We start from the raw sequence: 23,111 nt of genomic DNA, 5'->3' as shown, positions 1-23,111 counted from the left end.
AGGATTTCCCCCTCTACTCGGCTCTTGTGAGGCCCCATCTGGAGTACTGCATCCAGGCCTGGGGCCCCCAGCACAAGAAAGACGTGGAGCTCTTGGAACGAGTTCAGAGGAGGCCACCAAGATGATCAGAGGGCTGGAACACCTCTCCTGTGAAGAAAGGTGGAGGGAACTGGGCTTGTTTAGCTTGGAGAAGAGAAGGCTATGGGGACACCTAACTGTGGCCTTCCAATACTTGAAGGGAGCGTATAAGCAGGAAGGGGAATGATTGTTCACGAGGGTGGATAGCGATAGGACAAGGGGGAATGGTTTTAAGCTGAGACAGGGGAGATTTAGGTTAGATATTAGAAGGAAATTTTTCACACAGAGGGTGGTGACATGCTGGAACAGGTTGCCCAAGGAGGTTTTGGATGCCCCATCCCAGGAGGCATTCAAGGCCAGGCTGGATGTGGCTCTGGGCAGCCTGGTCTAGTGGTTGGTGACCCTGCACTCAGCAGGGAGGTTGAGATTCGATGATCCTTGAGGTCCTTTTCAACCCAGGCCATTCTATGATTCTATGATCTCTCAGAGATGCCAGAGCTGCCCTATTACATTCTCTCCCACTAGCACTGTTCTCCTGATCCTGGGGAAAGTCACTGTGACTATAAAGACAGTGGGTAGGGAGCTGTACAGAAGTAGGAAGTGAGCATTCCCACCTGGACAGGTGTTCCTCTCATCCCCAGCCCTAGGAAACACATAAACTTTATTTTGGAAAAGGAAGAAGCCAAAACGCAATTCAAATCCTTGCAGAAAGAACTCCACATAAGATCCAAAGAATAAAGGTGTTTTGTTGTCTGGAAGGCAGATGCGATGCAGGCAGAGGGTGTCATGGGGAGCAGCAGCACAAAGCTTTGGGATTGGCTGTAGAAAGCTAAGTAAGTGGTGCATGTGGCTAGCGTATTTGCAGATCCAGCATTGGCAGAAAAAGAATTGCATTGGCTCAGTCATCTGCATGGGGCTGTGTTTTTGAGCCAATAATAAGCATTAAAATAATATATCATAGGGAAAGGTGGCATTGAATTAGTGGTGAAATCCATCCATTTTGCATTTATGCTACTGCTCTCAACTGCTATTGTAAGTCTTGTCATACACACGGGAAGTGTTACATATTGCTTAAGCCTCAGCACTTGAAGTCAGACAATGGCACAGAAGCTTTGTTCATCAAAACCCTCCAAGTTTCACCCAGCCAGTTGTAGATTGTTCAGAATCCCATCCGTGGAAGTCCTGTAACCCAAACGTAACAAATCAAGTTCTGCACAGCTTCTTGAACAGATGGGGAAACTCAGTGCCTAAGAAGGCACTCTACAATGGCTAGAGAGCAAACAGGACGCTAAGTCCAGCAACAAGAAAGACTGAAAACAGCCTCAGGTGCTTAAATTTTGTTCAGAGACTTCCCTCCAGCAAGGCCAAGCGTATGAACCTTGTTCTGGGAGCTTGCCTCCCGCTTACATGGAAAAGCTGAAGAGGTGACCCCACTTCTCTCTAAGTACATGAGAGTTCCTATTTTACCCCAAATCTTCATAGCTAAAACATTATTTTTTCAGATGCCTTGGCCTGGAAGTTGCATTTGCGATGCCAGCAGAACAAACCCATGCCATGTTCTACATCCCCCCGCCCAGCACCAGGCAGGGTAGGCTCCTCGGGGACCCCTCCCCACCTCTCCTGAGCCTGGGCCTCAGCTGCCCCGCTCACCCTCCCTGGCCTCGTCCATGGCAGCACCCACACAGCTGCAGCTCCAGTCAGTTTGAGGCGCTGAGCCAAACTGAGAAATTGATGCTTTTAGGGATAATTTTCATGGAACCATCCTTCCTCAGTCTTTTCTGCTGAACCTCCTCCACTTGTATCGAATAATTAATTTTCTCCAGCCCACCCTCAATTACTGGAAGGGTCACAGTACCATGGCCAACACACGCAGCAGGTCCCAGTGCACACCCGGCGCAACCAAGCGTGCACAACCCAGCATGTCACCAAGGGAAGGGGCTGAGGGACCACTCCTTTCCCTTCTGGGTGTGGGGCTTCATATCCACTTAAGGCAGGCAACTCAATACAAAGATATCAGCATTAAATAAAGAAACCAATACCCAGTGCTTGGAACTAGTCGTTAAATTACAACTCGGAATATTCCAGTATTGGCCAACTATGCTATTTGCTTTTGCCCACTGTGCTTTCAGCTGCAAGGCCCAGGTCCAGCTCCTCAGAAGACAGGGGAACGTAAACCCTACCTTCTGCAAAGTTCAGCAGGAGAAAGCTGACCTTTACAGCTTTTAGCACTGTACCTGAGTACAAGAAGGGTTCAGAACATGGCAGAGGTCAGTGCCACTAAGCTGGGGCTTCCTTTGATTCCCTTTCAGGCACTAAGCTGACAATGCTTACTTCCTGCAGGCTTATGTGCCCATTCCTCTGCAAGCATGAATAAAACATGTTCAGCTTTTTATTTGTTGTACTTGATGGGTAGTCATTGTGCCTTCAGCTGAAAGCCTTTCTAACAATTTCCAGGGCATACACAAAGAGCTGCTACTTAATTCTAAGTTTACTTAAATACTTCAGCTTCAATTTTCAGATGAGCTTTCCACCTGAAGGCTGTTTTTCTATAGTTTATAACAAAGTAATAAAGGAAGAATAATTCACTTGCTGAAGCTTGAGGCACTTCCCTCCCCCCGGTGTCAGACCCCATTTGCTTTCAGACAAGGCGCAGTTGTTCTTAGACCATTTACAACCAGAGCCTTTTCAAGCTGTAAACCTGTAGTCCATTCCTTAACTTGACAGCATTCCTTTAAAACTTTCCTAATTTATCAAAGTAATACTTCAGCAAGGGTCCCTAAAAATAGATACGCTTCAATATAATGCCAAAGTTCCAAAGTTGGGTGTAGCTGCTTACCAATACTTATAAATATCTGAAGGGTGAGAGCCAAGTGGATGAGGCCAGACTCTTTTTGATGGTGCTGAGCGAGAAGACAGGGGGCAATGGGCATGAACTGTAACATAGGAAGTTTCATCTGAACATGAGAAAGAACTTCTTTACTGTAAGGGTGATGGGGCACTGGAACAGGCTGCCCAGGGAGGTGGTGGGGTCTCCTTCTCGTGAAGAGTCTCCCTGCTGAGAGCAGGAGGGAAGCCAGGAACAGAGCTCCAGCCTCATCCATTCCGAACAAGGCAAGGCCCAAGTAACACTTCCCAAATTACCAGGTAAACAGGTTGAGAGGCAATAAAACACAAGAAAAGCAACAAAGTTGACCTCCAGCCTGTAATTCATCCACTAGGAAGGAAACAAAAAATATCCTGACAGTAGTGAGGAATCATCATAATCATGTAAGACATCAAAAAGCGTAAATGAAAGACAAATGCTGAAAGCAAGCCTAATCAATAGATTACAAGCACACAGTGACCAAAAGTTAAATTAATAAGAAATTAGTTGTGGGGAAAGTTCACTTGGACAATAATAAACAGGCAAAACCAGAAAATGTCCCACACTTACTGAGGGTGAAGAGATATTCAAAGTGAACTTAATAACTGAGAACTAAAGCAGAGAAGGAAAATTTGTATTAGAAAATGTATGTTACACCTGAGAGGAAAATAAATGGAAAGCCACGTAACACGATCAATGTGTGTGTATCAGGGGGATGCAGGGAAAGAAAAATGTCTTGAAATTAAGAACACAGATTCAAGTAGCACCCTGAAACCAGCACTCTCAGAGAAGAAAGGGAAGAATGGAGGAAGTTCTTAAGCTTAAAAGGTCTGAGGATCTGGTCAGAGGGCAGAGAAAGGGAGAAGACTGAAAGCATGGTATGTAAGGAAGAAGAACACTGCAAGGAGCTGCTGAGTTCAAATAAAACTTCCATCATTTCAGCTTACCACTACCTCAGTCCTTACTGCAAGCTCATCATATCTCATCTTTCAAGCCTACATTTTAAAGTCTTCTACTACCTGTCTCTGCCTTCTATGTTTTTTTTCAGAGTCATAGACTGGCTGAGGCTGGCAGTGCTCTCTGGGTCCATCTGGCCCAAATCCTGCTCAAGCAGAGCAGGGGCACCCGGAGCAGAGCGCCCAGCACCACGTCCAGGTGGCTTCTGAAGATCCCCTCCTGTGTTCTCGTTTGTGCCCATTGCCTCTCATCCTCGACACTGGACACAACTAAAAAGAGCCTGGCTCCATCCTCTTTGCAGTCTCCCCTATGGGCATTGATGGAACCCCCAGGGCCTCCTCTTCTCCAGGCTGAACAGTCCCAGCTCTCCCAGCCTCTCCCCATAGTGCTCCAGTTCCTTGATCATCTTGGTAGTACTCTGTTAGACAAATTAAGTCTCATCTGTAGGGATTGTAATGCGGATTGAACCTGCAGAAGTCCTTGCCATGGGTTATGCAGCACCAATCTTCAAGGCATCTCCATCCCTGAAAAGACAGCCAAGATGCCGACACCTACATCTTGTACCTGTGCACAGGAGACACCAACTGGTCATTACAGCCAAGAATCATATCATTTAATGGGAAAACCAAGAAAAAAATAATGCCCGAAGACCACCTCTGCCCCACTGCTGGTCCCACTGCATGGGCTGGGAGCTCAGCTCCCGTGGCATGACCTCACTGCCATCCACTTTGGCACAGCACTTGGCTCAGCAGGCGGTAGCATGACAGGAAACTTGAGACAGCTATGGCTTATCTTTTTGTTATAAAGACCCACAGGTGATATATTTTTTTTTCCTTCTCCCAGCAGTGATTCATGAGAATTTCTTCAGCTGTACCAACAGACTGCGATGGCAGGCACCACAGGGCCCAACGCCTGTCAAACCTCAGTAAAGGCCTGTGACCACACAAAGGACTTTTAATATATATATGTCAGACATTAGAATTAGTTGTACCTTAGACAAGCAATGGTAAGTTTAAAAATTGAAGAAAAATTAAAGTAAATCTCCAATTTTCAAATTAATTCTATGTAAAGCATGACTGCATCTGCAGTATGACTTCTGGCAGTTTTGGAAATCTTGTGCTTCATCCTATCAAACAATAGTTTACTTCCTAATGGGAAGTGATGCTTGATTCGTTTTCCTTTGTTTGTCCTGTCAAATGTTGGCTGCCAAGTTTCTGCCCAAATGTTCAAAAGATAAACTGGTTACAGGCCTTCAGCTGAGTGCAAGTCTGCTAAACATGGGTGTCCGCCAGGAGAGAAGCAGCAGCCATCAGGTCTTTACGCAATCAGAGCAGTCCTGGCATGTGTGACAAAGAAAGTACACAAGTATAAAAACAAAACAGGCAATACTTAATATTATCCTGCACACAAAGCTTTAGTAGCAAAAATATATATATATAATGTTACACTAAGAACAACATTTGGACTCCACGTAAACAAGACTCCTTTCTTTTTTCCATTTTCCTCCATCTTTCCACTACCAGGAGCATTCAGCGATGTAATCTTGGGGAGAACTGCAAGGCTCTGAGGCAAACGAGCTGTTCAAAATAAAACATGGGAGATTTTCATGGGAGGATGAGAGAAGCTGAAAGCCATCGCTAACTGAAAGGACCAAGTCTGTTTCGAATCTGACCTTTTTTACTATACAACCCCAAACAATCCTAACAGCCGATTCTCTGAAAAAAAGTATTTAACCTCAGCTGCTCAGTCAGCCTTCTCAACACGATGGGTTACAGGCACCAGAAAGCAAAATACCACCATTATCTTCAGTAGTGGACAAATGAGTCTTGAAGAACAAAGACACGTGTCTCTCTCTGCAAAGAGTAATGCTTTTCCTTTTTTTTTTTCTTCCCCTCCAATTGCAAGCTCGTATTTCAAAATGCATTATTAAGCTTTCATTAGTGTTACTTAGTTCTCTAGAGCATAAAAATTCAGGTGCTAGCCAAGCGTTTACTAGATTGCTATGTACTTGAAAAGAATACAGTAGCTTTCTAGCAGCTCTTAGTAAACACTGGAGACAGAATTTTCTTCCCAAATACAGCACAGGTATTGCTTTATTCGGAATCAGCAGTAAGAAGTTGTAAATATCTTAAGGAAAGCTTTTCCTTATGCTTCATTTGCTGTTGTGTATTTCATATCATTCTCTATTATTTCTATCCCTATGTTTTTTCCTTCAGACTCTTCACTGCTTTGCAGCAACTGAAGCAGCACTTTTTTTCCTGTGTTACTATGCTGACTGCGGCTACAATAAATGCAACTCTGTTTTTCAGTCCTTCATCTAGAGCCTGTCTGCTCCATTCCATGTCTTGTATGGCGCACAGCAGTCACCTTGCAAGAATATTTTTTTTTTAAGAAGAGAGACAGACAAACTAATGATAAAAGCCTTTGCAAACTACCACTAGTGACTAAGCCTTTTAGGAACTTGTTTTCCGTCTTTACAGAGCTGGTTTTGTTTCCCAGGCACTTGCACATCAGAATCCAACTAGCAGGCATGCAGGCATTCAGGGAAAAATGAAACAAATTAAATGAGAATGGTTTAGATGTAAAAAAAAAAAAAAAAAAAAAGCTAAAAGCTCAAGACCATTCATGTTCTCATCAGACTTTCTTTACAGAGATAGGACATAAGACTTTTGTCAGCTGACATTCACTGACATGAACAAGCACTTCAGAAAGTTTTGGAAGCTGAGACGTTGCCATAATTCACCTAGGCTGTGCTATCTGACTTTGGCAGGTTCCTTGTCCCATGACAGCCTGGAAATGTACATCCCTCTGCTCCCTCTCTCTGCCCAAACGTGCAGTTGACCTACCTGTGTACTGAGATATCCCTATGGAAGAATTTTATTCCCCAAGAATGCAATCTGAATGAATAAAATTTTCTCTTTCAGCTAATTCACCCCCTTTGGTAAGAAGTGACAGGACAAGAGGTAATGGCCTTAAGTTGCACCACGGCAGGTTCAGGTTGGATATTAGGAAAGATTTCCTCTCAGAAAGAGTGGTGAGGCAACAGCACTGGCTGCCCAGGGAGGTGGTGGAGTCACTGTCCCTGGAGGCGTCAAGAAACATGTAGGTGTGGCACCGAGGGCCATGGTCAGAAGGTATGGTGGGGACGGGCTGGTGGTTGGACTAGATGGACTCAGAGGTCTTTTCCAACCTTAATAATTCTATGACTCCGTAAGTACTTTGCCTCAACAATCCCTGCTATGTCTGTTTAGATGATGCAAAGTTTGTAAACTGGACTAGAAGAACAAGAAGTTGACAATAGCCTTTCTGTATCTATCTACTGGTATCAGCAGCTATACTTAACTTTTGTCACAGTGCAGGATGTGTGGGTCTCACCTCATTATAGAGCCAGCGTACACACAAGCGTTCTGGGTCTTCCAGCTTAGAAGTGGCTAGTGAGATCTTTAGGAAAAATCCTGCTCTGCCCAAGCTTTCATAACTGCCAATAAACTACTTTTAAACCAATAAATACAGTTAATAAAAACATTTTCTTTTTGTCAAAACTATCAAATTCTTCCCAGTACGAAACCAATGGGTGATGCTTTAAATCTAGGATGCTGTAGCTTTTAAAATGGTATGACTCACTGGTTTACACAAAGGTAGCTGTTGCTTCCTCGGCCATATCCTACAGCAACATAACTTACGTCCACGCAGTTGGCAATAAATCCGTTTGACAAAATGGAACAAAAGATCAAGGAGTAAGGCATTTCAGTTCAAACTAAATCTTTATTCATATGGAAAATACTATTTTTCTTTTTGCAAATAATGCTAATAAATAAAAATACTCCGAAAACTTTGCTTAGAGTTAAGTGACTACTTACAGCCACACAAAGCTTTTAATTCCCGTTAAAACCACGCCAACAATCATGCAGATTGGCTACGAGAAAGCAATATAAACTATATTTTGTGCAATCTTATTATACAATCTCAATGCTATCTTCTTCTAAACCATTTCACATAGATTGAAATGCAATTTCAAAACAAATATTAAGGGACATGTTCTACACTTATTCCACATATGGAGCCGTGTATAGTTTAAGCCCATAAATGTAAATGAAGTTAAGCGTTCAAAGAAGGTAAAAGAAAAGAGGACCCCATTCTGAGAATTCAGACAAGTTTATAAACACAAGAAAAGAAAAGCTCACATCAGTGAGTTCTCAAGACAAATACATTACCAAAACATAACAATAAATTATATTAAATTTATTAATGTTCATCCTTAAAATGTTTTGTTTTTTGTTTTTTTTTTTTTTTTCTGAGGAAATACCACTTGGAAAGCACACCAAGCCTTCCATCAAGAAGTCATACCTTAAGTTTACATATCTCAGTTTCCCACTCGGGTACAGTTTTGTTTTCTACTAGGCTTCAGCTTTGCGAGCATAGTCTTTATCGTAACTTTAAAAACAAATCAAAACATTTTGCAGTTAAGCTGTGCATCAAACACATCATCAAGGTGAGAAACAGGCACTTGACAGTATAATGTGCAAGGCAAAATCTTTACTGGTCACAGTATAAATAGTTTCTTCAGGAGGGAAATTAAAAGTTCTCAGCCTACCTTGGAGGGTAAAATACCAAGGGCTGCCAGCAGATCTCCTTCTGGTCTTTTAGGTCAGCACCAACAACCAAACTAAACACCAGCTCATGCCTTTGGCTTAGAGGGTATTCCATTAACTATAAAATGCAGCATACTTTACCCAAGAACCCTAATGCTTTCCTATAATTAACCTCAGCATATGCACTTGCCAAAGGCAAACACTGAGTTTATTCACGGACTAAATAACTCAGTATAAATGCTAACTCTTTCTCCTCTGTATTTTTTAATAGATAACGCCAATTTCATAAATACATTTGCCAGTTGCAAGATCCTGTTTTGTAGCACAAAACACTGATGTTCTTCTATACAAAATTAAGAACAATATCTTTGAACATCCTATTAAACTCAACCAAAAGACGACAGAAATCCATTTTGCTACATCTCTCTAGGCACATCTCAACAGGACACTTCAAAGAATACCAATGCAGGAACCATAAGCCAGAAAACCATTACACAAATTGGAAGAGAGAGGAGAAAGACGGCACTAAGAAAGGAATAATGTGGCAGTAAGAGAAACAAGGTACGAGCTTAGAAGAAAATTGCATGCATCCCTTTCCATAAGCATAAGCTTCTTGCAAAAATATGTTTACAGAATATCTATTAAATATAAAGGTATACATTTCCTTGTAAAAATGCTGATTTTCTCTCAAATACTAATCTGATCTTTCTATCGTACTGGCCATGTTGCTAGGCAGTCAACACAAGTTTTCAGTTCAGTTGTACCAGTTTCACAAACAGGAGAGAAAAGGCTTCTGTTGATGTCTGCCATGAAACTTTTGGTTTGATTTGTTTTCCATGGATGTTAAAAGTAGTATTTATATAGGTCACAGAAGTGAAACGGAAACCAACTTTGGATCTGACATTGGCTGCGCTGCTGATGAGAGACAATATGCTAGAAAGAGGCACTTTAAGTATTCTATGTACATTTCAAATCTCCAGTTTAACACTTTGCCCCCTTTTACCAAAACTGAAAGTATCAGTAGCAAGTAAGACAGAGCTTTCTAAGAAAAATGCTTCAGAAATTGTGTGCATGCACAACCTTGTAATGGCTCAGTTATCCCGAAAATGCCAGTCTAATTCAATCACTGCTTATGGAGGGAAGGGTGAGGGGCAGTCAACAAATTGTACGAAACAAAACAAAGAATTGTTTGTAGAACTGGGACCAGCTACTGTAAAAAGGAAACCGTTTATCCTTCCATAAGAAGCAACTCATCCTTAGATTCAGGACTACACATACTGAATACTGAGATCTTACACTCTACCCACTGCCGCTTGCCAAATTTTCCATCATTTCTATTTTTGGCATGACATGCATCTTAAAAACTGAGAAGTTCAGCTTTGTCAAACAACATTCAGTACAAAAAGCTCTGGAAGACCCATTTGACCTCACTACTGGTGAAGTTCCCGTGACGGAAGGAATTACATTGGAGTCGTATGTTCCCATTTCACACGCAGTACATTGTGACAGTGGAGCATCTCGTGCGCACAAGCTGAAGCATATGCTGAGGCTGAAGATTTGGAAAACAGTCTACTAAATATAAGCATTTTTCCTGCAAGCTACAGATCAGTATTCTTATTTTAAAAGGGACAACATCAAAACTGAAATTTTGAGTGACCCTCAAATACCAGGAAATAAATCAGGACCTCAAGCTAGTGGAAGTTCCTACATAAGGCAGTCAAATTTACAACCAGTGTATACATTCGCTACGGAATTACTCATTTTTTTGGTAAAACCAACAATCGAACAAACCGCAGAGTCTGAATGTGAAATATAGGCACAAAATAGATTCTCTACTTTTTTTTTTTTAGTGTGGAAAACATAGCTATTTAACAATGTAATAAGAAAATTTACTATCAGGTGAGCAAAAATTTGTAACAATCTGAATAAAACAAAGTACTGTATAAAGGTGCAATATTGAGCAGATTTGATTTTGGTTTAAACACACAAGTAAATCACGGAACCTTTTTCTTCTTACCTACCAAGTATTTCACATCACCAGCATCATTCCAGTTCTTCCCAGTTGTCAGTAAGGTTACCTTTGCTCTGACGTCTAATACTAACCAGCTTTCCAGCCGATTTGATACTCCACCTGGAACTGTTTCCTGAGCTGGCCAGGTTTGTGTATTTTGTGGAGCCTTTGGTTTCATCTTCCCAGCCTGACCAGGCTGAATAGTCACTTAATGCAGTTGCTGCATCACTGGCAGAGTCAGCAGCAGTAATCTGTGGTGGTTCCCAGCCCTCAATCTCATCTGGTTTCCTAGATTGGACATTCTGCTTTATCACCAAACTGTCCCAAAAACCTGGCTTCTTTTCTGACTTCATCTCTTCCTTTAATTTTAGGTTTGTTCTAGAAAAATAACAATGATGAGGTGATTAATTTCTTGATTTAATGATGCATGTAACAGTTATTAATAACATTCAATTAAATTATTATGTTTTATAGGAGTGAATGCTTTTATTCAACAGAACTGAAGCATCTTGAATTTTATCCAAAGCTAGCTCTGCATCTTCACTAAAGAAGTCAGTTGTCATTCTATGACAGCACATCCATAATTGTCATCTTCAGGAAAAACACTTCCTATATGTGTAAGGCTAAGCACAGCAGACTCTTGCAGTGGGAAAACAGAACTGGATTGAGTATGACAATTTATTATAATAGAACTCCCCACCCCCAACCCATGAGAACAGGCCTTATGAGGAGCATATGAGGGAACTGGGATTACTTAGACTGGAGGAGGCTCAGGGGAGACCTTATTGCTCTCCAGAACTACCTAAAAGGAGGTTGTGGTGAAGTGGGGGTTGGCCTCTTCTCCCTCACAATAGGTAGCAATAGGACTAGATGGAATGGCCTCAAGTTGCGCCAGGGGAGGTTCAGGTTGGATATTAGCAAGAGTGGTCAGGTGCTGGAATGGGCTGCCCAGGGAGGTGGTGGAGTCACCGTCCCTGGAGGTGTTCAAGAAACATTTAGATGTTGTACTGAGGGACACGGTTTAGTAGGAAAATATTGGTGGTAGGTGGACAATTGGACTGGATGATCTTGGAGGTCTTTTCCAACCTTGGTGATTCTATGATTCTATGAATTACATATAAGTGCCTTTGGAAATGTATGGAGCATTTTAGCTTGCATTAGAACAATTTAGGACATTAACCAAAACAAATCCCAAACCCAACACTAGGACAGCAGAAGTGTTATGGAAGTGTTTTGCCTACCACTAGCTTTGAACACCCACTCAGTACTTCCTCAGTTTCATACTCCTGTTACCACCTTTACAGGTACACATTATATCCTAAAATATTTTATGTACAGACTTTATAGAGACCAATACTTTTTCTTCTCCTCAAAGACATGCACCCTACTTTGAAAACAGTTGTTTCATATTTCTGAAAAGAAATTCCAAAGTTCCCCTCCCAAAAATGAGAATAAACAACCTTTGTGTGTAATCCATACAAATAATCTCTCCTGCAGAGACATTTAAAAGGCTACTTACGCTAATAAATTTCTTATCTCATTAAGAATTATTATTTTGTATATGCAGTGAGTAGCATTTAAAGTACAAAATGTACAAAATGTCAAATGTTTATGAGTAAGTTTATGTACAAGGTTATAGGTGTAACCAAACAGAATGCCAGAGAGGCTGTGGATGCCCCATCCCTGGAGGTGTTCAAGGTCAGGTTGGGTGGGGCCCTGGGCAGCCTGGTCTAGCATCAGATATGGAGGCTGGTGGCCCTGCCTGCAGCAGGGGGGTTGGAGCTTGATGATCCTTGAGGTCCCTTCCAACCCAAACCATTCTATGATTCTGTGATAACACAAAAGGCTGAATAACGGTGGTGAAACACACAATCTTCATGGTTCAATGAGCTAAGAAGAAAACTGAAAGCATTATCTACTACTAGCATACAAATTAGCCACAAATAAAACACCCACTGAAATATTATGAATATTTCTATTAAAAGAGTTTTTTTCCCACTAACAAAAGCTTAGCATAAGGAGCTCGATGCTATCGTATTTAAGTGGAAGCAACAGAACCAATACTTTTAAAAAAGCTTTTCCTTCCGTGAACTTAGCATTTGTGGAATTTTCTTCTTGTTAAGGCCAAGCACAGACCCCAACCACTATTCTTATATTTTGTGCCTAGAGCACTTGAAAAGTTATGTTTTCTTTAAAAGTAAAGTAAAAGTCGTGGCATATGGTTACAGGAAGACACCCCCAAACTTAAAATACATGCAGTTTTCATAGGGTACTAAAAATCTCTTTCCATATTTACAGTAACTCAATTTTCATACTGTCTCTGTTCTCTTCACTGGGTTATTTCATTCCTACTTTATGCATAAATTGCAAGGGATCCTTAAAGCAACCTTAGCATCTTAATACCAAGAAAACTGTACAGAAACTAGAGCTGGGAACTTTTACTGAACAGGCTCAAAATGACACAGAAATACATGTATTTTAAATATGCTTTTATATACGTATATCCACACGTATGCATTTATATGCACATAAATACACAAACGTACTGAAATGCATGTATTTCAATGTCAATTGGAAACAAAACATACAATGACAAGTCTCAGCAAAACCTTTGTGTGTCTGGAACTGATGAGTGGCACACTTCTTCCTGTTTGTGACCAAGGTAATTGGGCAATGTACAGAGGTAAACCCTACATGTGCTGTAATAGCAAAACAGTCAGCCCCGGGAAGAGATCTGTCTGCTCAGACAAGGGCCCTAGCCACAGCACAGTAGAGAACTGCCCTGTGAGCATTTCAGCTCCAAAAGGGAATACCTGCAGAACCTGACACAGCTACATCACTTGGCCTTTCCAGGGTAGAGAATACTTCAAAAAAGGAGGTAAAGCATGTTAAAGAAGGAATTCCTAAGCTCAACTGCAAATTAATCAGTAAGAGGAAAGAGGGTCACGGATGACCCTTTTACTCAGAAACCTTTTCACAGCTAAATTCCCTCTTCTTCCTGACATGCCTAAAGAGGTTATCAACAATACCATCCTTTCCTAGCACAGCATGCTTTATGAGTGTTTAACTTACAATGGATAGTTCTGAAATGCACATAAACCTTTCTCTGTGATTTAACTTCCAGGAGCTGAACACTACTGCTTTTCAGCCTCTTCCTTCAATGTTTTGCAGAGCTATTTTCTGTTCCAGTTTGTGTATTTTTACAGCAGATAGAACAATCAGATTAACTCACCCTTTGGATTTTGGAGACTTGCATCCGGCCAGCAGTTGCTGTTCATCATCTTTATTGAACATAGATGTCACTTCCTTCCAACCCCGGAAACTTGCACCTTGAACCTATGCAGAGAAGTAAACATACTCATAAATGTGTATTACAGAATTTAAGCAGAGAGTACGTGCCAGCGCTGACTGCTTGGGTGGCTGATAGGCAGCCACAGTCCCACTTCCCTCATGCCGTGCAGCTGGGAGCACAGAGGTTCTCTCCTTTTGAAGAAGACTGGATTGGGTGACTGCAGAAAGAGCTGTTTCCTGCTGAGTAAAAGTACAAAACCTTGTTGGTCTGCAGGAGCTGACAAGTGATGTCAAAGAGCGCAGCTGGGCTCTTGGATGCTCTCCTGCAGCCAAGAGCTGCTGGCTGCATGTTCATCTATCACACATAAGAAGGGTGACAGAGGGAATCTAGGCAGCTGAGCAAACACTTCAAGGGGTTTCAGTAGACAGAACTGAAATGTCATTGCTAGGAGGGGCCACAACAGGCAGGACAGCTGGCTGGATCATGAAACTTTGAAGATTTTACCTGCTTTGCACAATTGTTCCTGTTTTTAAGCTGACCCAAACTACATCTTATGGCCTTGCAAACAGAAAAGGGATGGTATGTGCATTGGTTCAGCAGTGAGATGTGACCCAGGCACCACTGGGTGCATTACGGTGTGCTCTCTGCATTCATGCCATAAGTTTAACCATCCCTGCAAAAAGATTTCCAACAGTATTAAGGGTTTAACTCTCTCTCCCTCAAAGAGAAAGTTATTGGTTATTTTTCTTTTGATAATATATTTAGTGACAATAAAAGAAATGCAAGCACACGTGCCTAACCGAATACAGAAGTTGCTTGTCATTTCTTGCTGTGTCTAGTAAGAACGGCACAGTCTATTACTGATAACATTAAAAAATACAGCGATACATTATGAAACACATAACAATCAAAAGAAAATTGTAGTTGTCGACACAAGGGAAGGCTAATTCATCACCTGTTACTATGCTTCGTTCTTTCTGCAGAACTCACTGGTAGAAATTAGTTTGAATTTGACATTTCAATCAATTACAGATTATAGCTAGTATGCCCACATAGGTGTTAAAAGATGCATGAGAATATCACCTATGAATTGAGTGCAAACCAGGTAGCAAAACACAGATACTGCCAATTCCTCTGCTTGCAGAAACCCACAACTTCCACAGTTTAGGAGAGTAAATTAGTGCCCTCCATGTTGTATGTCAGCCACGGGGTATTTCCATCTCTTGCTCTCCTGTCCATCTGTGCTTCTTACCCACCTCCATACTCACTCCTGAACAATCCCAGATAAAAAAGGGCCAGGAGACAGAGCAGACCCACTTGAGGATTAGCAGGAAGGTCTCATCTAGACTTTCCCATCACTCCATTTTGCTGGGATCCAAACAAGGACAGCTCAGGGGACCTCTGAAGAGGGAACGCTGAGCAAGGAGGGGACAGACTCTTTAGCAGGGTCTGTAGCGACAGAACAAGAAGAAACGGTTTCAAGGCACTGGAACAGATTGCTCAGAGATGTGGTTGATGCCCTGTCCCTGGAGACTTTCAAGGTGAGGCTGGATCAGGCCCTGGGCAACCTGATCTAGCTGTGGCATCCCTGTTCATTGCAGGGGAGTTGGTCTAGATGGCATTCAGAGGTCCCTCCCAGCTCTAAGGATTCTATGATTCTATGAATTCCTAACTCTCACTCGTGGGATATGGACACACCAGGCAGAGGAAGATTGTGTTCACCACAACCCAGAGCTGTGCTACTGCTCTGCCAACCTCTTCCCAAACCCATGCCTGATCTTACTGAAAGCCACAGCCTTCCTCATGGCCTCATAAGAAAAGCAACTGCTTCTATATATGTGTTTTTCTCTACTATGAGAACAAAGCAAGTACGGGTTGTAAGAAAACTCTTACACACAAACATATGCTATTTTTAATTACGTTACAAATACAAAGACAGCTAACTTCAGTTTTCTATCCCCGCAGTAGACTAGCCTTACCTATGCTGCAAACAACTGGTACTAGCAATAGCATCAGACAAAACCAGGCAAGCTACGGATGGTGCCTTCAAACAGATACCCTACCTCACCATGCCAAGTCCTTGCACTGAAGCTAGGAGCCTCTCCAAGCAATACTTAATGCTTGGAAATGCCATGGTGTAAATAGAGGTGTAATACCTCAGTCCTAGTGTTTACAGGCCCAACCCTGTCAGCTTTTTCTATTGTTCTCTTCAACTCGTTAACAAGTTTAACATGAGGATTTTGTTCCCATGTTTTGGATTCCTGTCACTGCAATGTAGCTCATCCACAACAAATATCCAAAAAAATAGGAATCTCCAAGATGTTAGATCTTGAGGTAGCCTTCATCCTCTGCTGCCTTACTCAGACTCTCCCATTTCAAGGCTGTATGGGCAGGAATCTTTGCTACAATATTTATTAAGAGCAACTCCTAACAACTCTTACTGCCTTAATCCTTTAGGCTTGTTAAAAGACCGAGTAACACTCAGTGGTCTAACTTATACATAAGCTTATCTATCTTCAAAAATAATGGTTCATCTAACATAATAAACCTGCAGATGAAACAATGAAAATAAAAGAACCATCCCATTACAGTTTTTAGATAGCAACGTAATATAAAGACAGACAACTGGCCTAACTTGAATTGTATGTGCCTTTAAAGAACAGCATTGACAAAAGGCCATTTGGAGAGAAACACCTACGCATGCCTATGTTTAATGTAAAAAGGGTATACCTTTACACACATAACTCTTATTTTAATCTAGAAAATTAAGCACATTTCACTGACACAACTCTAACCTTTGCTGCATTGTTTTGGACACTCAAGTAATCCTACGTCTAAAAGAAAATTAAAAAAGAGAAAAAGACCAAACTCATTTTGTAATAAAATCCTGTTAATATCTACACACAGATTTTCCACATTTTTGCCTTTGGATATTTTTACATCTAATTTCACTAAGCCTGATGCAGATCTACAGATGACTTCAAGAACAATTATTAGCAGAGGTCCATTCAAGGTCAAGCAGATGCCATACGCAGGTCTCTAGATAAAAATTCACAGAAAGCTGGCTGGTGATTCTTTCTACCTGTGCGTAAATCAGTAAGTACATATACCACATTGCACTACTCCTTCAGCATCTACCAACTTATATTTTAATGAAGCATGGCCATGACAGATACAGTAAACTTTTAGGATATACTTCCGTCACTTAACTTATTTTCTAGCTGTTGAACTATTTAAGACAGGGATCTTTCTTTTTGACCATGATGGTCATATAACTGTCACGTACTAAAAAATTTCCCTAAAACAGCAAGACATGTTGGCTTATTTCTTTACAATTTCCTTTGAAGATTTTAACCTAGAGGTAAGTGCTACTCCCAGTGCAGCTGGAGTAATTACAATTGTGTCTGCTAGTAGGTACTATTCAGTAAAGAGATCCTGAAGTCACTGTTCTCCGAAATGGCAAGTTTGACATGCAGCAGTTTCAACAACTTTGCAAAGTTATGCAAAATATGAAAATAAACTACCGATATGGTCTTTGAGCATCAAGCCACTTGCAGAAGTTCTGTATTTCATTTTTATGATGTAATAGTCTATACAAAACGCAAAAGTACCACTCCTAAAGTTTTCAAATAAGTCCGCATTTATAACCGACTAGTTCATATCCGCAATCTTTTAAAGTACTTTTTCCATGCATCCATGGAAAAAGAAATAATTCAGTATCCAAAGTTCAAAGAACCACAGAGTCCATATGGCTGGAAGGGACTTCTGGAGATATCTACCCATCCACACTGCTCAAAGCAGGGACACCCAGAGCAGCTTGCCCAGGACTGCGTCCAGCTGGAACTACAACATCTCCACAGGTAGAGATTCCGCAGCCTCCCTGGACAGCCTGTTCCAGGACTTCACCACGCTCATGGTGAAAAGATATTTTGTTCCCCTTACATGGAATTTCTTTCATCTCACTTTGTGCCCATTGCCTCCTGTCCATTCACTGGGCACCACTGAGAAGAGTCAGGTTCCATCTTCTCAATATTCTCTGTGCTTCTGAGGTACCTGGAGAAACCTTTCATTGTTGCTCTTTATTTCCCCCACCAGATTTAACTCTAAGTGGGCTCTAGCTTTCCTAACCCCATCCCTGCACGTTCAGAGAGTGTATTTATGTTCCCCTTGCATCACTTGACCCTGCTTTCACCTCCCATATGTTTCTGTTGTATGTTTTTTTTTCAGAAGCATCTTGTTCATCCACACAGGCCTCTCCTCACTCCTGATTGTTTCCCTGCTTGGCAGGACAGACTATTCTTGAGCTTGGAGGAGGAGATCTCTGAAAATCTAAGCTGACAACACTAGAAAAGAACTCAGTGCACAGTCAAAACTCTCGGTTTAAAACAAAATAAAAACTTAAAAACAAAAGACAAGTGAAATGCCCAGAGGAGACTGCTAAGAAAACAGATTACAACTAAGGACTAGTAATGTAACATCAGATGTTAGAAAGCCTAAACTTTCAGAAGAACAAGTTGGACGCTGCAGTCTACTATTTTTCAAAAATGTCAATGAGAAGTAAAACAGAAACCTCTCAAGGTGTCATTTCAGTGCTGAGTGAAACAGGATCACAGGCTTGTCTCATGCTAGTTTGACTAAGAGAGCATGGAGTACTTTCCCCTAACATCCATTTTAGGTCTTGAAAATCTGCATCACAATGCTCTGTGCAATCACCTAGAAGGATCTGTAGAAGTGATATCTAGATGTAAACGAATCCATCAACAGGCAGACTACTGAAAAGCCAACATCATCTTCCCTGCATTCAGTAGGATAAATTCCAGCTTCTGAATTTACTGAAAAAGCTGCCATTTAATTAGTGTATCTTCGGAAACTGGGAGTACAAGCAGCCACTTCCAGAACATCATGTAAAGGATGCAGTCTGTCCATCCCTTGTCTAACTGCCTGCAATTTTCTCCCCCTCACTGCTACTCCCTCTGCTTTGCTGAACCTTTAGTATTGGCGCCCATCTGTCAGACAGATTCCTGGAGAGTACTTTCACAAGATGGCAGATCTGGTTTATCAGACACTGCTGCCGAAAAGGGCAGATCCAGTTCATTACCTACTGACATTTATACCACCTTACTTATCCCATGGTTTTGTACCCGTGTGATACTGTGGAAAATCAGATGAAATTACTAAGCAAGCAGAAAACTAAGTCATTTGTTTTTTGCGTTCTTTTGGTTAATGATAAGAATCAGCTCATTAAAAGATGTTAGAATCAGATAATCACCAAAGAACATAGAGGCTAAGGGCAACGGAACATCTTTTGTAGCAGAAATTAAGATATGAATTCAAGCAATAAAAATTGCAGCCATCTATCTTCCATAGAGCCTTGTAGGTACAGCGTGGCTTCCCTGAACTCACCACCCTAAGGTTCATCCTGTAATCTCAACCCTTACAGGAGGGTTTTTCTGTTTTGCTGCCCATATTGATCCAAGTGAATTAGCTATATATAAACTACATATGTTGACCAGATTTTTTTCCATCTTCAGACAAAAAAAACAGGGAACAAACATCTATCGACAGCTAACTTGATATGTAAAATATACCAGAAAGGGTCAGGTCCTCTTAGTTGGAAGTCTCCTATAAACTTGAGAGATATCACTACAAATAAAATACCAGTATAAATAAGTATACCACTTTTCACCACACCAACAAATTCAGATGATTGACATGACCCTCAGCTTCCCATACTAGGTAGACAGGCAATGAGTAATAAATGAGCCATCAAAGAGTCTACTGGGAAACAGTAAAGCATTGCTAAGATGGCTTTTCAGTTAATTTTACATCAAAGGTACGTAATTCATAATTAGAAAACTACATGATGTTAAGAAGGTTCGTGAAAAATTAGGCTAAAAGGTGACAAATGAGGAATACTAAGTTATATACTAAAGAAGTAGAACACTCCTAAAAGTAAACTAAAAAAAGTACGTTGCAGAAATATATATATACACATATAGATGAACACGTACTAAAGAAGAAGACTAAATTTAACTGAAAATAGTTAATTGTACATGAATGCTGTATTATGGTGGGGAGGGGAGAAGCATGGACTCAATCAAGTCTGAGAACAATAGCAAGGATTTGGGACATTACATTAGAGGTATACGATAAACAGTTAACATTTCAAAGTGAGTGATTAAAGAATGTTTGAACATCACTCTGGCTACAGAGATACAGTATTGCTTCATGAATGGGTAGTAGTACTTGCAATATATTCTCGTTAGACTTTTCTACTTCTAGACTGCTAACCAGCAGGGCTCCAGGGAACAGAAGTCACTCTCTGTGGGCTACAAGAAACCACATAACAAGAGTCTTAGCAACCAAAAAGAGCAATTTTGTGCTCCGTATACCTGCAGTGAGAATCAGCATGTTCAATGCTGTTGTGTAGTTAAGCAGCTAATCCCTAAAAAGCCTCAACTCAGCATGTACGAAATGAGATTTCTAGAAATGTATGCTTTGGCCAAGTCTGAGCAGACCATCACAAGTATTTTCACACAGGATTGACAACTGGTGAATCAAAATCCTCCAGCAATGTAGAAGCACTCCACGAAATGCGTGCACAATTTTCTTTTTTAAATGGAAACAAAAATGGATTTTCCTCTCAAACATGACTGAGAAGAAACAACTGTTTGTTCTGCAGCTTTCCTCCCTCCTCTGCCACTCTGAAATGAGGCTAAAATAAAAAGCCAGGGAGGAATTTTCCATATAAGTACTTTACAGGTTAATAAAGTTACAACTAAGTGTTTTATAATAAAAAATGTCAATCAGCTTTAACTAAAGACGCGTTGTTCCCACATTATAGGAAGCCTATTCATATCATGCAAGAATTCAAACAACAAGGAATTTAAAATGAAAAAAACAATCCCCCTCCAAATTTGTCTCCCAGGTATCAAAGCATTTCTGGGGAGAAATTTCTCAGCTTTCTTGGTGTGCAGACCAACAATTACTCTGTCCTGGGGTATAAATGAGTGAAACTCCAGAATTTGGCCCTACTGGATTTCCCAGCACCTTTAGTACTATTATTAAAATAATGTATCTTGTTTCTCCAAACTATTTGTCTCTTTTCAAAAGCTGGCCTAGTAACCATTGCAGATGATGCCCCTGCTGTACTTCTAACGGTGAAGCTCAGCGCTGGTGTCAGTCCACTGAGTTGAGCTTAGCTGAGGCCAAGGAGCGATGTGCAATGGGTTCCAGCTTCTACCTTCCCCAGTGTAGCACCACAGAGTTCGCAGCTCCTCCAATGGAGATGCAGAAGGCTTTCTAGCCAGCTGTACCTGCCTTTTAGGTGAACCAGGAAGAGGGAACCAAAAAACTCTAGCATTGAAGCCAGCATGTCCTCACTGTGGGGTGGGCAATTTCTTGCATGAGCCCAATATAAGATCATTTTGCAGCCCATGGCTCTAGCCACTAGGACCTGCTCCCACTTGTGCACCTTCCAACCTAGGTCAAAGGCTTTTCTGTCAGACTGGGAATGAGGACTAGCCTAAAACTTGGGTTTTAAGATACCATAAAAGCTATCTCCCTGAAGGGCCCGCATACCAAATTTGGATCCCTTTTCTACAAGAACTTCATTGTTCTTCATTATACTGCTTCAACATGGAGACTCATTCATGAAATGCATACACTAAAAAGGCCACATATATAAAAAGCCTTCTATATTAAGGATCTTGGAACTCGTGGGATACCACTTTACTGACACCTTCTAAGAAGACAGAAGAATCAAATAAAACTCAGAAGTGCTTTCAGAAACAACAATAAAGAAAGATAAGACGAGAAGGATAAGGAGCAGTTTTAGTGAATACATTTTTAAGACAAGGGGATTTTGCTTTACAACAGAAAAATACTGCAGCTCAGTGGTTTGCCCCGGGGCCTTTTTTTTTTCCCTGAAACCAAAACACGCACTTAGCAAGTCTTCCTGAACAACTAAGAAATGGACAAAAAAGTTTCAATATAAAATAGATTAATGTCAAGATTCTTTTCCTAAACATTTATCACCTGGCATAAAATAAATAGCAGTTTATGCCTCCAGAAGGAGGAATACATTTTTTTTTTCTAAAAAGCAGAAAGATATAGCACAACTGTGCTTCTATTTTCACTGAAAATCATGCTGCATCTCAAGCAGAACAAAAAAGAAATAACAGAGGCAGATGTTCAGTTTATACATGTTTACGTGAAGCATTCTATTACACTAATGACACTGTTTTTAAATGCTTTTCTCTATACCTATGGAATTTCAAAACAAGCTCTAGCATATCAGAGCAACTTCCAGTCCTTTCATCTTCTATCAACGTAGTTTAAGAACATTAACAAAAAAAATTCTTGGACACATATCAAGGTAAAAAAAATATAACTCAAATGCCTACTTTTCTGAAAGAGATACAAGATATACAAGTCCTTGTGGTCACAGAGCCTGCTGAATTACATACATAATGGAATATATACAAAAAGCTCTCCTACTACTAGCATTTTCAGCACCTTTCACAGGTAATATTTAGTTCTACTTTGCTTTAGATTTCACTTCAGTTATTCCTGGGGAGTCTTATTTTCATTTTAACATATATATGTGCTAATATATATTACATGAAAGAATAAAAATAAAGGAACTTTTCCTTCAAAAAATAATTAGAAAGCTGCTTTATTTCAACTACTATGCTGCTAACATTACTTCAATGAGAAGTCCATGACAGTATGAGGAAGGACCATAAGTAATTATAAAATCAACAATAAAGAACATAAATATTCTCCTTAATTCAGGATGCACACGATAAACAGCAAAGTTCCTAACACACACCAAGTGAAATATATATATGATACAAAACATGTTACACTTCCAAAGAATGGGTATTTACCTTTGTTGCAAGTTGAGACACTGAAGATGGAACTTCATCGTGAAGAAACTGGTCTTTATTCTCAAAAAAGAAAAGAATAAAGATAAAAAAGGCTCATGATCAGTTCAGTTTGACAATCAGAAGCAACGTTTTAGATAAACGCTTTTATTCTATTCAAAACATCATGACAGAAAATTGACAAAACATAATCACATTGCAGAACTAAGCAAACATCACAGCTAATGCTGCACCAGAAGCAAAAACACAAAATCAAAGCCCTGCAAAACCAAAAATCTCACACCAAAAAGAGAGCTCAAAAACACTCTTGTGTCAGAAGGATTTCCATACAATTAAAATTTAAAATTTTAACTTGAATCTTCAATTAATAGTTGTGTCTGTATTTGTTGTAGACAGTCGTCTATGCAGTGCCCATAGCCTGAAGTAGGCA

General features: G+C 40.6%; 1 protein-coding gene across 4 annotated transcripts in view; it reads right to left on the bottom strand.

The window, feature by feature from the left end:
* Window positions 7,644-23,111, bottom strand: part of TDRP (testis development related protein) — a 28,977-nt gene continuing 13,509 nt past the window's right edge. For 2 of the 4 annotated variants that reach the window (XM_021391256.1, XM_021391258.1), the window contains exons 2-4: window positions 22,685-22,744; window positions 13,734-13,837; window positions 7,644-10,879 (exon numbers count right to left, since the gene is read on the bottom strand). In XM_021391256.1, the coding sequence (XP_021246931.1) occupies window positions 10,534-10,879; window positions 13,734-13,837; window positions 22,685-22,744 (510 nt within the window). In that variant the 3' untranslated portion in view covers window positions 7,644-10,533. Of the gene's footprint in view, window positions 10,880-13,733; window positions 13,838-22,684; window positions 22,745-23,111 lie in introns of those variants that run through there. The other 2 variants (XM_021391257.1, XM_021391259.1) reach the window with 2 other exon arrangements.

This window comes from Numida meleagris, chromosome 3, assembly GCF_002078875.1.
Source record: "Numida meleagris isolate 19003 breed g44 Domestic line chromosome 3, NumMel1.0, whole genome shotgun sequence".
Taxonomy (NCBI): Eukaryota; Metazoa; Chordata; class Aves; order Galliformes; family Numididae; genus Numida; species Numida meleagris.
The sequence above is the reverse complement of the archived record's forward strand: the minus strand, read 5'-3'. Positions and strand labels throughout refer to the sequence as shown.